This window comes from Aptenodytes forsteri, unplaced genomic scaffold (assembly GCF_000699145.1).
Source record: "Aptenodytes forsteri isolate BGI_AS27 unplaced genomic scaffold, ASM69914v1 Scaffold15, whole genome shotgun sequence".
In the NCBI taxonomy this organism is placed as follows: Eukaryota; Metazoa; Chordata; class Aves; order Sphenisciformes; family Spheniscidae; genus Aptenodytes; species Aptenodytes forsteri.
This window is the reverse complement of record NW_008795129.1, coordinates 22,294,008-22,312,042: the sequence shown is the minus strand read 5'-3', so window position 1 is coordinate 22,312,042 and position 18,035 is coordinate 22,294,008. Positions and strand designations below refer to the sequence as shown.

At 43.0% G+C, this 18,035-nt stretch overlaps 1 protein-coding gene across 10 annotated transcripts in view; it reads right to left on the bottom strand.

Moving 5' to 3' along the window:
* Nucleotides 1–18,035, bottom strand: part of TACC2 (transforming acidic coiled-coil containing protein 2) — a 151,296-nt gene that overhangs the window by 93,184 nt on the left and 40,077 nt on the right. For all 10 annotated transcript variants that reach the window (XM_009277926.1, XM_009277924.1, XM_009277930.1 and 7 more), the window contains one exon: nt 12,067–17,856. In XM_009277926.1, the coding sequence (XP_009276201.1) occupies nt 12,067–17,856 (5,790 nt within the window). The remainder of the gene's footprint in view (nt 1–12,066; nt 17,857–18,035) is intronic.

Sequence of the window (18,035 nt, the reverse complement as noted above, 5' to 3'; positions counted from 1 at the left end):
TGCTGCAGAATTTAAAAGTCTCCAAATTCCAGCTAGTAAACCTGAACCAGAAGTTTCTCAGTGCGATCAAACCGCCCCCCCCGAAAGTCTCCTCACCCGCTGACACTCCGGCCGAGCAGAAACCCAACCGCGAGCCATGGCAGGAGCCACAAAACCATCCGGCCTCTTTCTTGGAGGTAAGGAGAGTTAATCCTCTCCCAGAGCTGGAGGCAGCGCCGTGTGAGCAGAAGGGCATTTTACTCGGTAGAAGTGTTACTTTTCAAAAAGTTGTTCAAAGGAAAAAAAGGAGGGGAGAAAAAGTGCAACAATCTTTTGAGAGAGAGAAGCAGGGGCAAACAACAGCTGACTTTTAATTTCTGATACAGACCGTAACTGCACATTGTTTTTGTTATTTCCTTGGCTAACTTTCCCCTCACAAGTGTCTACTTACCAAGGCCAGGAAATAATCACCAGCTTCGCTATTCTCAGTCATCCTCGGCTCCAACACGACAGCCCGCAACAGGCCCTCAGTTTAACGCGAATTCCCCCCGCTTCCACCATCCCGGATCGGGAGCAGCGGCCCCGCCGCACGCCAAGCCCGGCCCCGGCCCCGGCAGCCTGGGCGAGCGCTGGAGCGTACAAAAGGCCGAGGAGTAGGAGCCTGGAGCTGCTTCTCGGAGGCTCCTCCCATGAGGCTCCCCGAGGAAAGGCCGCAACGACCAAGCCTGCCGCCCGCCCCGGAGGCATCCGACCCCGGCGGGGGAGGACGCGGGGCGCGCCCCGCCGCCGGAGCGCTTGCGGCAAGCGGGGAGAGAGGGGGGGGGACGGACACGCGCAGGACCCCGCATGCTGCCCCAAAGCTGCAGAGCGATGAAGCCGCGGCGCCCACGCGGGTTTTGTTCTTTTTCTCCCGGTTTTGGCGTGGAATTTCTTCCAGGGCTCTTTGAGTCATGGCAACCCGATGGCCGCTCGGAGTTTCCATCTGCTGCACATGGTGGGGGAGGTGGACAGATTAAATTACGACGTATGTAACACTTAAAGCATCCACAGATACCTCCTAATGTTTTAAAAACCGCTTCAGCAGAGCCTTGTTTAACTGATGGCGTTTGGCAACTTTTTAAAGTTTCAGGATGCAGGAATGGTGTTTGGCCCAACTTTAAAGATAACTTTCTAAAAGTTTCAGGATGCAGGAAAAGTTTTTAACAACTTCCACTGCAACGTTGTTTGTTGATAGCTGTAAATCTAAACTAAACCTTTTTATTCCTACTCTAATTCTGGCGTTAAGTTCCAGCTCCTAAAGTCACACAGGTTTTCTTATAGGTTTCTTTACCTATAAGAAAATGGAGCAGTTTTAATTAGTTGCATGCCCTTATTAATCTCTTAGGTTTCCTATGGGTTTATTACAACACAAAAGAATGGCTTCACAGGTAATTAAGTCTTTGCATTGAGATCCACCAAATTGCATATACAAGCTGCCAGCACCCAAGGAATTAATTGAGTCTCTACCCAGGGAGATCATTATCATGTTTATAACATGTCATACAATAACCATAGACTAAATGTCTATAATACCTATCCCACAGAAAGATAATTGGTAGATTCATTGCTTACCAAATGCCCAATCGAGATATTTCAGATATAATGCTGGGGCTACAGAGACTTAACTTAGCCGAGTTACAGTTTCCCAGCTGACTCCATGTGCACTCTGCCCAAACTCTGGACATTCAACTGTGGTGCCAGCTATGCCTGCTTGGGTGACAAAACTAACATTTCCTCTTCTTCAGAACTCAGTCCAGCTCTTAGCAGGACTGTGCATCTCCTTTTAATGTTAGGGTACAGTAATGATACCAGTTGGAGTATCTGATATCCAAAGCATCAATTCACAACTGAGCCTCAGGTGTAAAAAGGTATTCATCAATTTTTTTTTATTATTTTTTTTTGACTCTTGAACTGTTTCTCCTTCTAGCCCTTGTTTGATTTTCTGTGAGCAAAAGGAGGGAACAGATTTTTGCCCAGGTAAATTTTGTGTTACAGGAGAACTTTTGCATTCGTGAGTCTGAAAGCAGATGACAGGGATTTCCCTTGGATGTGCTCATTGCTGCTTTTAACAATTTGGATACCTGTACAGGAAATAGGAGAATATACCAAATGACCCCTGGAGACCAAATCAGATACTGTAATGGGTGAAAATGCTGAAAAACATGTAGACTACCAATATCGCCTGGGCTGCAAGGTATGGCTCATCAAGGGGTAAACAGCACTTATGGAATGATATGCTGTGGAGAGTTCACTTAGTTGCAGCACCGGGAGCCAGTAGCATCCATTCTGACAGCAAGGATTAAGATCAGGCAGAGAGTTAAAGTTTATGGGGAGAGCAGCTCTCTCATATCCTGCCTCCCAAGCAGCAGGAAACCAGGCATGGAAAAAGTTACTGTGATTTCTGATACAGGTACAGGCATTCAGCCACCCTCTCATTTTGGGGGGAACTAAACTCTTTTGTCATCTGGAAACCATTTCACAAATAGCTTCTGCAGGTATAACAGCCCTGAGGAGGAGGGAGACCCCAGAGAGAATAAGATTCATTAAAATAAATTTTTATTTTCTTTGCAAGCACCACTTCAGTCTGGCGCAAAGCCGTGGACACGGACTAGCTACATTCTTGCTAACAAAACCAAATTTAGCATTTCTGGAATAAAATGGTCATTTTGCTCAAATAACATGCCTCTCCCTGTTTATTCATTAGCCTCTTGCTGTACCAAAACCCTTTCACCTACTGCTAAGCAATCTCAACCCACCTTTGTCACAAACACATTTCCACTTTCCTCCCAGTGCCCTCTGCTACTTAAACATAGGAAAACTGATACGCAGTAACTCCAGGAACATGGTGCTAAGGTGTGCTTGATTATCTGATTTTCCTGTAAGGATTAATTAACCTGCGTTAATAGAAGGCTTGGGGGAGGAGAGAGGAAACAAGCTGAAAAGCAACAGGAAAACAAGAGATAAGCAACCTCCCAGCAAGGCTGGGGAGACAATTACAGGACAAGGGCTGACTTTCAGGCTGCAGCCTGCAGTGTCACGCCGTCTGGCTGAGGCTGGTAGCCGGCAGATCAAAGAGCTGTGAAAGAAAGTGTTGCAAAAGATTTCTCTGGAGGGCCGGAGCTGGATAGGAGCGGTGAGCATGCTGATGAGAGGGACTCAGCGGCAGGAGACATCCTGCGTGATGGCCCCGCTGGGGTCCGGGCCCTTCCCTAGCTCCCAGGGAACAGTTAGCCTCAAGGAAAGGCCAGAAAGCGTCAGGACGGCTTATGTTGGGAGGAACTGTTGGTTTTTTTTAATGTAGATCCCAAACGTTTTTAAAGAACACCAGTATTTTGCATTTGGATGAAAGATTTTATCTTTGCTAGATCCCCACTTTTTCCTTTTCTACATATGTATGTGTCCATGAAAATTTGAACATTTACCAAGCTATATGTGAGAAGTTAGGTTGCAATCTTAAGGGTGGAGGAAACCCTAAAAGAAATAATCGTCTTTTTAGTTTGGCAATGCTAAGTAGTTCATGACACAGGCACAACGAAGTTCCTGTGGTGACACTATAGTTACCTGACATTACATAGGCACATGGTGCTGGAAGGCAGAGCATATATATATATATACACTTCACCCCAGCTTCCACATCCCACACCGCTCCTAACTGCAGGACTGACACGTGAATATTCTCCTCAGGCACGCAACATTTTTACCCTACGCTCAGGAAAACGGGAAATCGAATTACAGGAAAATTAAAGGTACTTAAGTCCAGTACTTGCAGACATCGTTTTAGGTTGCGTTTTAAGAAGACTGGACTATGACTTGAGAAATGTCATCAGAGACTCTGCCATTCAGGCTGTGCTCCATGCTCAGGGTGCTTTAAGACTATGGGTGGACACCTGGTGAAAGCTTCCGATGGACACCATACTGCTAGTGGTGGCCCACTCTGCCCAGCCCCCGTGAATTCGATCTGAGGGTTTTTCCCATAAACCACGTCACTTTTGCCAACCCAAAGCACTTGGGGGGGTGGGGAAATGAGTCAGCCTTCAAGAAACCTATGAAAAACCCACGAAATTGACTTGGAAAGAATGTTACATTAAATAAACATTAAAAAAAAAGCCAAACAAAAACCCACACAGTTTTTCTTTTAAATTTGCATTCTGTTTTTTGAGAATACAGGATGAACTCAGATCAGATTGTCAAGTTTTTTCCCGTAAGCATGAAAACAAGGCTCTTTCTTTTCCAACTCTTTAAACCTAGGTTATCACTAATCTATAAGCAAATAGAAATACTACAATATTTGTGATAAATTTGCAAAAAAGCTGGCAAAACAGCAATGCCTGTTCTGAACAGTAAGGCTGCATCATGCAACTAATCTTTAAGAAAATGTGTGTGTGATTTTAAATTGTTCTTTGTGAAAACTTAGTGTCCATTTTTAAGGCCATTTGCAACAAAGAAACCCATATAAATATACTTCAGTTTGTTTAAAATTACAGAGGAGTTTCTCTGTTGCATTTCCTAAGCAGAGGTTCATAGTCATATACTTTGCAAAACCACAGACCCAATTAGCTCCAGAGCAGCCTGGCTGAGATATCCAAGCCGCTTCTGTAACAAACACCTGAACTTTATATTTCCACTTCTTTCCACATAAAAATTGCCCACAACCATCATTTGTGGTGGTTTAAAATTAGGTCGTGCAGTGCCCAGCAATTTTTATTGGTGAGGCTTTGGGATGGCCATCTCTTTAGATTCCCAGACTTCTACCTTAACCTTCTGCTTTGAAAAAAGGGAAAGTTTAATGTTAACCCATTACATCTCAGAGGATCAAAGTGATGGGAAACTGCCATTTTTGCAAATTTCCAAATAAGTAAGATCGATTTTTAGAAAACCCTAGGCTAGACTTAAAGCCTCACAAATTCCAGTGATAACTTCTCTAGCAAACCAAGTTTATTTGGATTTTCTACTGGAAGAACAAGATTTGAAGAATGCTGCACGCAACAGACGTTTCATGTACCATCATAGTATTCAAAAAAAGAAAAAAAGAGAAGATGTGGAAAATCTTGGAGACTTTTAAATATTCAGCAAAACTAACTCTATATTTTGGCTCATTTAGTGACATTGTTAAGAAGGGGAGATGGGAGTTTTAAGTGTCCATTTATTTTCATGACAGCCAGAATTTTTTCCTTAGTTGTTATAAACTGAACAATGCATACATGCTTTCTGCTTTCATTCCAGGAAACAAATCAAATCTTCTCTGTCTGCTGCAGAGTTATTCTTAGTTGGCTTTGATATTTCTATCAGCTAGGAGAGCATAACAATGTTATCATGCTAACAAATTCCAAAGATTTTACATAAGCTCTTGAGTGCCTTAAAAAAAAAAGGCTTTATTGATTACACTGTTTGTGTTTCATTAGCCAAAGGAGCTAGGAAAAGGCTGAAAAAGGATAAAAAAGCAGTTTCATGAGTTTCAGTTTCATGAAGCAAGTACTCCGTGTTTTTCAGAGCATCATTTACAAAGAGAAGCCAAGCTTTACAGGTTTGAGGCTGGAAAACACCAGGTAGTTCAAGCCAACGAATCATTTAAATCCTGCTTGTCTACATACAGCCTATTTTCCTAATTTGATTTTTTATCAGTTGAAACAACTAGACACCCCCCTTATTTAAGCAAAGCAGGATAAGTGGAAGTATAGTGCTTGTAGGATGGTCTGGGTGAAAAAGGATCACAGGACTGCGCAGCATTCTCACTGGCTGATCTGCTAGAGGCTCAGGGCCAAATTCTTTGCTGATATCACTCCACTGGCGCAGAGATTTTGGCTCAACATTTACTGACTTTAAGGGTAGGCTGCAGCCGTAGCCTTCTCTCACGCAGCTGTCTTGAAAGGAATGTACCAAGAGGTAAAGAAAGTAAATTAGTGAAAATAAATTGGAAACAACCTTGCAGAGTCTTAGGGCACTTTCGGAGAGCTGGTTATTTTACAGAGGACCATGGACGAATGGGGCAGGAGCACAGAATGGTGGCACTCAGCATTTCACAGGGACCTTAGAATCTAGAATGATTAAGCCTTTGATTGGAGCAATTAACATTTCTACACTTATTGCAGTTTGAGATGCAGAGCTTCTTACAGGCCAAAGAGACTCTACTATAAGAATTAATCTGTCAAGGTGAGTGTAGATGAACAGGCCCAAACAGATGCATGTAACAATTTTTGACTTTTCCAGAGTACCCAAATGTTAAGGAATAGCAATATCTAAATAAGCCCCACCTGCTATTAGCAATGCAAATGTGGGCTTCCATATACCTGGACCAATATTGATAAGACAGGCTCCAAGGACATCAACATAAAAGATAGCAGAAGGAAAAACAGGAAGCAAAGGACGAGGCAAGTACTACGTAGTTCTGGCTCTTCAGACATGTCTCCAGAGGAGTCTCTGTTGAGAAGCACTAGTGCAGTGCAAGCATGCCAAGACTCAGAAAAACTGGAAGGAAGCCACATCCAAGTCATGGATAACATGCCTGTGTCTGTAATTGCTGTTCTCAGAGCTGCCCTCACTGGGGTTCAAAGCTGGGGCTAATCCTACTTTGCATATTCTATTAGAAACAGGGACAGTGGAACTAGCTCCACGGTATCCAATTTTGTAGGAAGCCAGAAGATACAGAGTTGGAATAGAGAAAATATGGGGATCTGTAGGATATGCAAAAACAATTTTGAGAAAATAGGCAGCTTACTTGGAAGAAGCAAGGTTGAAAAATACATCTGGGGAAAGCTAATCAGAAAAAAAAAAGTAATCTGAAAGTAATTTTTAACTTAATGAGAAAAGACAACAAAAAAATGATGCTAAGCTGCCTGTCCAGACATTGGACAAAGTATTACAGTGTCCACGCTGGATTTCTTTAGCAAATGCCTGTATTTGATTGAATAAATGTAATTTCTTGAGAGTCATAGAAGGATGTGTGAAAAAAGCAGCTCATGTATCATTCATCCATGTCAATACCTACCTTACGAATACGTGGCTAAGGTTCTCAAGAGTGTTACAGAATGTTTTCAATACAGCAAGAAGTACCAGTAATTTGGCAGGACCAGAGACGATTTACTTCTATATTTTTGTGTAGCAGAGGCATATGAAAATAAAATAAAAAAATAACCAGCATGGTATCACATACCTAGTTTTCCATTGGTATGTGCTTTGAGTACAACAAGGCATACTACTAAATCAACATTTTATAAATAATACACTGACTTAGACGCTGCCTAAAACAGCGGTCAGTTCAGTCAATGGCATTCATTAGAGTAGATGGCAAAACTCCCTTTCACTTCTTAGAAAGCAATGTGAGATGTCCATTGGGTAAGAGTGAAGTTATCTTAATTTTACTCTTCCATGAATAGAAAAATACCAAAATTAAATATCGCAGACTTAACACAGACAAAATTCCCACAGAACTCCCCATCCAGTTAATTTAGTTAAGGACTGCAGGTTGAGCTGCTTGCATCTCCAAAAGCACAACTGTACTAACAGTTGCACCTACTGAGGATAGCAATGACATAAGATGGGAGGGAAATAAAGAGAAAGAATTCAGATGCAAAGGGAGAAGGGCAGGAGAGACAAATAGCCTGATTAATTTTGTGCATTTCATTTATGTGTAAATTACCTTCAGCTATTTTTCCCTTTGTTTTGTGATCCTGAGATGCTGCACACCTGAGTTAATTCTGAAGTTAAAAAAACAGGGAAATAAAGCAAGCTGCATAATCACTGTTTTGATAAGTTTCCTTTTAACTCCAAACTCTTGTTTTCAGATGCTAATGACACAAAGCCTTAGTGCTCAAAACCCACTTGACTGACCTGAAAAGCAGTTCTACATTCCATACCTCATCCAGCAAGACTGTTTAAATATTTAATACTGTATTTGTTATGCAGACAAAAAAGACCAAGTCAGTATTTACTAAGGAGTGAACATTCTTTTCGGACTTATTGAACTTGCCAATTTTTGATGTCAAGAGCAAAGCATGAAGCAAATCGAAAAGTATGTCTGGACCAACTTTAGAGATCTTGTCTGACCTATGCATAGGACATAAAGAATGTTTTTCAAGTAGCTTTGCTGATGCCAACTGCTGCAACGTACTTCCCATATAAGAATATTGTTTAGATGTATAAGTGATGTGAGTCAATGCAACAGAACTCTCCATTCTCTAAAAACCAATGGCAGCGATAGTAGAGCGCCTACAATACAGTGCTATAGCCGGGAAAGGGCCCTCCCGGTGGAGTTTCTTGCAGTGTCAAAACCGTTAGGAAACACTTGTCCCCAAAGCAGTGCAGTGCCACTGCCTCCTTGCCCTTTACGGCTAGCTTTATGTGCCACTCATATAGTGAGGAGCAGGTCGAGGTACAGCCAGCAAGGAAGGTTCAGGCACTGCAGAGAAAGAATGAGCACCTGCTTAAGTACAGCTATGAAAGCACTGCATCTTGTCTATTGATTTGCATAGACAGTCTGGAATAAGGATTGCTTCTGCAGCATAGGCTCCAGAAGAAGTCAATGCAATTTGCAGTAGCACCAGAAGCTCTGGGAACGCTAAGCCTGCACAGTGCCCTCTTGCATTCAAGGCAGGTGAAGGCACTGGGTGTATTGCTCGGCACTGCAACGAGCACAGCCCATGCTGCTCTGCGCAGCAAACCTGTTCTGTCGAGGGGTGCAGAGGAGAACCTCACCTTACTGCAAAATGAGTGTCATTCCTTGCAGCATGTTTACGGCTCCTTGTGCTTTTCTCTCACCAGCACACCCAGCCCCCAGCCGAGTCTGTGAGCATCTCCACAAAACTGGAACACCCAAAGGCCTGTTAACAAGCTGAGTGTTTTGCCCAACGAACAAATCAGTGAATGATGCAATCTCTTCTCTGCACCTTACAGAGGCACATCTGGGAACAACTTCAGAGACTCCACTTCAAAAAGCTCCCTCGGCACTTTTTCCAAGAGACAATGGCAGTTTGTCCATACCAGCCAGTTGGATTACAGGGAGGAAGTTATCAAAAAACTCCACGCCACCTCTAAACATCCCTAAATTTTGCCATCATTTCTAACGTTGTTCCATGCTTTGCTCAACATCTGCCATACCCCATGATGCAAACAGGAGCATTTCAGTGGCATAAGGTATAAGGACTCGCCATACATACATGAACCTCCTTTCTCCCTCCATAAAAGAATGAAGATGTATAGGTGTAGACATTACAAAAGGAGAAAAAAAAAACCCTCAAGTCCTGATCTTCCTTTCTAAGTAAAACTCAGACAGCAAAATGGAGCGGCTGGATGCCCAATAGTAAGTGGGAAGGATGACATTTTGATGCCCAGATGTGGCCACCATGAACACAGGTTTTCAGTCACAGATTTGGTAGAGATAGAAATGTCAAAACCATCAAAGACAGGGTTATTTTTTAATCCTTTGCAGTGCTGACAGACAGGTTTGCCAAAATCCAACCCTTCCCTACTTCTGCTAATAGCACAGCTGTATTTCCACAAGAAAGTGGGGCTAATGCTTCAGCCACAACCTCCTTTCCAAAAAGAATTGTCCTTTTACTGAAGATTTGAAGGGAAGTTATTGGTGCTGTACTATTGCCTTCAGACACAAAGGCTCTTCTTATTCCTAAAGGGAGGTGGGGCAGGAGTCACTACAGACAGTTCTTGGATCTACTGTCCATCACAAGATCACCCTCCTCACAGTGCCATAGCCACGAAGGAAAGAAATTCCTCTATTTCCTCCACAGGAAGAAATCCTAACAAGGATTTAAGAGTCAGATCACACAACTTTGCCCCCTCACACACAGTTCAGTGGGGTTTCAACATAAGAGATCTTGTAAGAGATGGAGCTATACAGAAGCAGTGGAGGGGGGAGAAAACAATGCTGAAATAATTCAGAAGATGCCATTTCCTTCTCCTAAATATAATGTACTTCTCTTACTACTATTTATTTTGAGAGCTGGGGAGGATTCGTTCTCCCTGGAGTTCTTTCCATCAGGCCCAAATCCCCACAGTCAGCTCTTAGAAATGTGTACCTTTTTTTGCACGACTCTAGTAGTTTATCCTCTCTAAGGATTATAGGGCAATAAACGACTGGAAACCACTCTGCAGCAACAAGTGTTGTGACCAGAGTACACAGGGTGTGGAATACAGCTTGAAATTAAACTATACAAAACCAGTTTTAAGTTCAGAGAAAAACTGGACTGGTCAGCATGTTGGACCTGCTGAAGACAGACCAGCCAGCTCAATTAATGCTTTCTACTTCTCTTTTGTATTATAAATGCATATTCCTCTAAGAAATGAGCCTGATCAAAAGCAGAGACTCCTCTCTACCTCTGAGAGTCCCCAGTGTTTAAGTCTACAATACCGCAATCGCGTACGGCTCTGCACACAGTATCTCCTGCGTGTGTATGCACACTTGGTATGTGTGTGACACCACTTACAGCTGCAGTCCAAAAGTAGCAGCTGCCTGTTGATACAAACCCTCACGCTGGAAAAACAGGTGATAATGAATTCTTAAAGCATATGCAAGTATTAAGCAACTACTCCATGAATTGCCAGCAGCTGTTTCAAGAACCCTGCACTGCTTGCCACAGGTATTTATTTAAAGTATGATACCCACCCCAATACAAAACACATGCATAGACATATGCATGTACTACCCCATAGTCCCTTAAGACTTCTGAACCAGGCCATGCCGGCAATTTGTTTGGAAATTTCAAAGCTACCCACTGTGAAGCTTCCCATCATATAAAGGGAAACAAAAAGAAAGGAAAGGAGCTAGAGAGAAATAACAGGGTCTAATTTCCTTGTCATTTTATGGACAGATCCTTAAAGAGAAATTCACATAGCTCTTCAGACTTCCAACACTTCTAATATTCTTCGAATGTACATTTTGCTCACGCAATTAGATCATATTTAGTCTCCATCCCAGACTCACATACAACAGGGAGAACTCCCCCACATTTTCACAACGACAGAAACACTCCAGGTATTTTCACTTATAATATGGTTTTATCATTTTAAACTTTTATCCTTAAAGTGCCACTTTAAGGAATGTGGCACTGAAACGTTTTTCCTCCTTATTCAGTTAGTATCATCTAATTTTCTGGTAATACTTAAATTCCATCTATGCACACCATTCATTGATGTTGTCTGAAACAGTTCAGCTTTTCACTGTAGCCTTCTGCTCTGCTGTTGTCTCTTAGCAGTTACAGCTATACCTGCCTCGTCCGGTACGGGAAGGAGAGGGACAGTGTGCAAGAAAGTTGCTGAACTTACAGAGGAAGCAGTGACATGACTAGATAAACAGAAAGCACCTGTTCTAAGATCGTAATTCTTTTGAATTAACTGCACATCAAACTGAGAATTCAGACAGCAAAGTAGAAACTCACAAAAAAAAGTCTTAACTTTATTAAAGCAGTTACTGCTAGGTTTGGAAAATAAAAAAAACAACTCTTAGGCTCCACAAATCCCAGCTAAGAAGAATTCACATCTGAAACAACTCCATGTCATCAGAAACACTGAATAACACAGTGATCAAAGGCACTGTCAATACAATTATATTATATGGGAGGATAAGAAGGAGGCTAGACAACTAACAGTGTGAGTAATTGGGTTATACTGTAGACTTGTTTTTAAATACTGCAATCCACCATGTGAATGCTGCAGGTCTCATTTAACTGGGTCACCAAAACTTAGGCAAAAGCCTACTGACTTAAGGCTAGGAAGTGCTATTTGTTTGCCTAACTTTAGGCTACGAGGTGTGAACACTGGGAAGCGTAAGCAAATCCACACAGGTAAGGGCAGGAATCTGGACCAGCAGATGGAACAGGTAAGAATGGAGCTCCTCAGCTTTTAGGACCCCTCTGCCCTTACAAATTATTTCACATTTCTTCCACATAGTCCACATGTAGAAGCAACAGAAATTTAAGAACAGAGTAAGTACCATGCCCTCCCAAACCGCCCAGATAATGGTATCTGCCTTCAAAATTGTATCCCTATAAAGCCCCAGGATCCTGACAACCATTTCATATAGTAATTTAAAGTAAATACCTTTCAGTAGGTAATCCTGCCACAGCCATGTCTTGAAGTTCTTTGAGGTCAAGGTCCTTAGGCTCAGTTAATGCAAGCGGCGATAGCTTTCTTCTGGCATCCTGAAGTGAGCTTTCATGTTCTGAATTCATCTTGCTTGGCTGATTTTCAGCAACAGTGAGATCTGTACATGCAGAATGCTCACCCTGCTCCATCACAGGAATGGCTGGAGAGTGATTTTTGTACAGGTATGTCTCCTGCTCTTCAGTGCTCGTGTTTATAGCTAAGTCACCTTCACCAGTGACTAACATCCTTGCAGTACCTGTTTCAGGGATGTCTCCAGTTTTTTTGTTACCTGCCTTTGCTGTGCTTAACACTGTGTCACTGCTCTCTTTTACATCTCCCTCAGTCATATTGCTAGATTCTAGTTTAGAGTCAGTTTGCAAGCAATCATCCTGGCTTACTTCGTTTTTTAAGTAATCTATTAACCCATGCATGGTCACTTTCTTTTCTTGCTGTGCAACTTGTGCATTTTCCAGTGTTTCCAAATATTTCCTATTTACTGGATCATCCTGTATCATCTGCATGTCATTCTGAGACTTAATGTCATGCATAAAATTGCTGCGAATGTGTGTCTCCTGATTTTCCCCAGGTAGCACATTAAAATTGTCTGGCAATTTTTCATGATTGTAAGATCCTCCCGGGACAAGTGTTGAAGCTGCCATGTCAGAGATGCTCTTGGCAATGTCTGGATCACCGTACTCACTTTTCTCCTGTTCATTTGGCTTAGGATCCTGGCACTGTTCAATAGGAAGACTTACATCTTCTTCAGATGAAACTGGTTCTGCATTACACTCTGTAATTAAGTTATTTCCCTCTGCGGTAGCAGCATCTTCTAAGTCCCTCTTCTGTACATCGCCTGTAGAGATAACAGCTACAGCGGGTTGTTGCTTACTGTCAGAATACGCAGGGAAGTTCTCAGCTGCTGCCCCATCAAATGAAGCCGGTCCTTGCTTCTTTATCTCTAAGCTTATTAGCAATTCAGGATCAACGCCACTAGCACACACGCCTTCCTTTCCTTTCATTTCACTGCCCTCCGGATGCTCAGTGGCTTTGTCTGGCTTTTGCAGATTTTGCAGAGCACATTCAGCAGGTGTAGCGCCTTCCAATCTAGGGACCACTTCTAAACAGCTACCGGGCAGCCTATTTTTCTCAGTGTCCTGGAGACTTGCTGGTGGCAGCTCTGCCACTGTGTTTTCTTGTTGCAGAGTTTTGCCCTTGGCAGCTTTGCAGGAAGACTCAGTAGCTAAAGACAACTCTTGCCCCTCTGCTTCTGAGGTGCTCTCGGCAGCTCCTTTGCCCGCCTTGTTTGATTCTGAAAAGTTCTCAGCACCACACAGTTCTGCTGTATCCTTGGCCACTGGACTCTGCTTGAAGCCTGCATGATTTTCAGACAGAAGTAGGGGTAATTCAGCACTCAGTGTGCTGTGGACAGTTTTTTTAAATATCTGGCTGATATGCTCCCTAAAGTCTGGGAGGCTGGAGCCAATGTCCAGAGAGCTGCAAGTCAGAGCCTCATGCTCCCTTCCAGAGTTCTCTGCAGACTGCTCGGAAATACTGATCTCTGTCCTGGTTACGTTATTATTCTCTTTTGAAAGCTCTTCCATTCTTTCTGAATTCCCAGGTTTCTCTAAGATCTTACCGTACTTGTCATCTATGCAGATATTACTTGCAATTTCCTCATTACAGCCTTCTTGTTTACCAACAGATGAAAGGCTCAGCAGCTTCCCTTCTAGAGTAGGGAGAGCTAACAGAGACTCTGCTGAACTGTCACTTTGCTGTTCTTTGAAGTTTGCCTCACTTTTTGTTTCTTTGGATTTAATTGCAGATATCTCTTTCTTCAGCTTCTCAGAATTGAACTGTGATAAGTTTCCAGTACTCTGCCCCACATTTAAAGTCTCTGGCAGGGCTAAACTGCTGTTTCCATCTCCCTGAAAACTGTGGTCTGGAACATCTTTTCCATTAACATGCATATTCCCCACAGAGCTGGTTTCTGAATTTGCTGTTTTACCTGTGCTTACCCTGGGTGAAGGACCTAAGCGCACAGACACCTGAGAACCTGCAGCAATCTGCAAATTAGAGTTACTTTCTAAGGCATTTTGGCATGCTACAACTTCCAGCTCATTATTTAGTAATTCCTCCCCAGTACCACTGTTAGTATTGTTTCCAGGTTGCTGGCTAGGATGGCTTAGTGCAGAGGTCCGTGTAGAGAGGGCTGTAAAATTTGCTTGACAATAACCAGGCTCCTCTGGTGTCTTTTGAATGCAGCTGGATTTATATGACTTATCAGTGGGAATTACTTCCCCGTGTGCCTGTAATGGCGAAGGAGATCCTTGTGTCCCTAGACTTTTATCACTTTTCATATTGCTTGTTTTTGTGACAGAAGCACTGTCCTCACAACTTATCTCCATGTTTCCATCTTCCCAGCTGATTTCCCCATCAGCAGTCAGGCCTTCAATCTTTTTCGAGTTCTTTGCCATTAATGGCATTTTTCCTTGAGTTTCTGGATGAGATATTTGAGGATCATTTTTCTCAGAATTATCAGAAGTATGTGCTATTTCTGTATCACTTGGCGAAGCCTGTGATATGTTAGTGGCACTTGCTGAATTCTGTGTCCCTGGAAGAGCATTTATAGCAGCAGCACGGCTTTCACCAGTATTATCCTTTATCCTGCACACGCTGCCTGGCTGTTCATTCTTGTCAGATTCTTTAGAAAACGTATTGCTATGACATGCTGCTTCATGCTGACTAGCTGAGATCAAAGAATTATTATCCTGCTCAGGCTTGTTTGAGTTTTGCTTACTGCGGCAGTTTTCTTCTGCCTTGAGATCAGTTTTGTTTTGCTCATTGCAGTCTTGCAAATTAAGCATGGTCACACCAGAAATATTTTGCCCATGTTTGCTGCTGCGCATATCCTCTGACACTACGGCACTGCTTTTATCCTTGTCCTTTTCTTTTGCTGTGTCAGAGTCGCATTGGATCGATGCTGGACCTAGCGCAGAATATTCTTTATTAAGATGGTTTGAAATGTTTAGAGGTATTTCTGGCATGTTGCTGTGATTATTTAAGTCCAATGGCCATTCAGGTTTTAGAGCTCTTTCTTTGTGTTCCCGGTTGTCTGCTTTTGTGACAGTTGTCAGCCTGCTTTGCTGCTTCTGTTGTTCGAGTCCTGTATTTGAAATCCAGCCACTGTCACCAGCAACAGACACTGACTTCTCCATTTGCTCTGCTTGGGGAAGAGTAGTTGGAACATCTGCATTTTCTTGCAATTCTCTGATACTGCACTCCAGGGCCTCAGAAAAGCTGCACGTGTCACTCTCAGAGGGGCAGCTGTTTTCACTGATGTGGCTGTCACCCCCTTCCTCCATGTGAACTGGGAGGAGCTGAGGAGCGAGTCCTGAAGTACTGGCTACAGCTTGGGAGGTTTCTAAACAAGCCATCTGCATATTTCTGTGACTTTCTGCAGCCACTTGCTCCTGCTGAGCTTGCATCAGCACATCCGATTTGCACTCACTTTTTAGTGCCAAATCTTTGTCCTCCATGAAACTTTTCACTGCAGTTTGGTGCTTCTCTTGTTGAATACCCTCATTTTCTTTACCATCCACGGCACTGCTTTGTGCAGCTGCAGCTGCAGGTCCTTGCTCTGGATCGCTGCGAGGCACTTCAGTGATGTGACTGATCTGCTCTTTGGTTTCCGAAACCTGTAAGGCCTCCTCAGTCTGAACAGCCATGCAATCCATAGTCACTGCCAACTCATTTAAGCCCTGGAGCTCGAGTTTTGATTTGGACATTTTTACACTTTCTTCTGACTTGCTATAGCTCTCAGGCTTTTCTTGACTCTCAGTTTTGCATTCAGATTCTAACACAGTTCCTCTAGCAAAAGCCTTCACCCAGGATTCATCCTGCTTACTCTGCTTAATATTATTGTTCTCAGAGTGGAGGAGCGGTGAACTGTGTGCATGGGCTAAACAAACCTTTTCAGTCCCATTACAGCCTGGCTGGCCCGAAGTTTTGTCTTCTGCTTCAGTGTTAAAGCAATCAAAACTCAGTGGGCATTCTTCCCGTGGAAACTGCAGTGAAGCCACGAGCTTATTCTCCAGATCATCTGTGGCAGCTGTTTTCTCTTTACTCATTTGTTGTTCAGGTTTACAACCAAGAGAGTGTGTACTGTCTTCAGGCGATTTAAAGTTACTGTCTAAATTCAGAGGCTTTTCCCCAGCTTCTTCCCTTAGGTCACCTGTTGAAGTTTTTTCACAAAGACTGAATTCTTCAGGATTGTGTCCCAAATGGGTATTTTCCACATCCTGGTGGTGGCTACTAACAGAGTTCGATAGTTGTCTGTCTGCCCCACTTGACCCCTCAGGTAATTCACTGGTTTCTGTCACTCGTGTCTCCTCTGTTCTGATTTTTTCTCCTGTTACATTCGCCTCGGTTTCTTTTTGATTCAGGTCTGTGGATCTGCTCAGAGAAGTACTTAATGCATATTCTTCCAGTAATAATCTTTTATCTACCAGGGAATGTTCCTTGGTGGGATTGATAATGCTTTCTGTTTCAGAAAGTGTGGTGCTTTCTCTAGACACATCATCAGCTTTTATAATTTCATTGCTACTGGCTTCATCTTTTGGGCTTTCAGTTGTGACAGCTGATTTTTGTTCTTCCTCTCGCTTAAATGATAAAGGCACACTGAAATGCTCGGCACTAACAAGCTCATCCTCCTTTTGAAGCTCTCTTTGGAAAATGGGTTCGTTTTTTTCAGAGGCTGTTTTCACCCCTTCACTCCTCATTGGATCTTGAGAGTCATTTCCTGGCACATATTCCCTCGAAGGCTCTTCAGACTTTGATACCAAGAGATTTGGAGGGTTAGAAGGCAACTCTGACATTAAAGTACAGGCTTCTGATTGCTCCCCTTTGCTTCCAGATAGAGCTGGGTTTGCCTCATCCCCTTTAGCTGTTGTTACAGCCCCCATCTGTAGATTACAGACTTCACTGATCTCAGTGAAGACCTGAGCATTCACAATTGCTCCAAATTTTTCACTGTCTGAGCCTCCTGTTGCTGGATAATTTAGGATTAAGGTTTCCTTTTTCATTAGCAGACCCTCTCCACCATCTGTGTTCTGTCTACCTTGCTGCATTACAGTCTGCGGCTGACCTACTTCCAAAACTCCTCGCTCCTGCTTGGCCTCCTGAGCAGTAAAATAATCTCCTGCTTCTTTACCCTGGGGAAACGTGCTGACATGTGGTTCCTTCATGCCACCCAGCTGCTCACTCTGCCAGAGCAATCCAAATTCATTCAAACTCATTTGTGTGACTCCTTGCATTTCTGTAATTGCTACAGGAGGGCTGGGCTCCGGGCTTGGGTTTCTGGGATCATTCTCATTGTTTTTGATAGAAGTGGCAGCAATATTGTCACATTTTGGGCCTCTGTGCACAGACATGGCATGTGCTATTCCCTCTTCTTTGTCATTCACTGGACCTGGGAATGGCACTGCTTCATTGCAATTTGAGGTTGGCAACTTGTCGTTGCTTGTAAGATCTGCTGTGACATGTGTTTTGGCACGGTATGCAAAAGACATTGAGGTAGGCAGACTTCTCTCTCTTGCTTCTGCAGCCTGCTTTGAGAAATCAGAACCTGTTTGTCCTCCATGTTCTTGCAAGATACTGTTCTGTCCTCTCACCTCTGAAGACACCATGCTTGAATTTGGATTGGATAAATCTTCAGCACTGTAGCTACTGATGCCTTCATTACTGATGCTGCCAACAATGGAAATGTTTATTCGTTTCATGTCAATAAAGAAAACGAAGCAAAGAATAAAAACAATTTGTGCTATTGATGTTTCAAAGCCATGCAGTACATGCACTGAGAAGCTGATAATCTGCTTTCAGGAGCTAAACCATCAGACACACATTACAGTGATTTAAACGCTCATTAC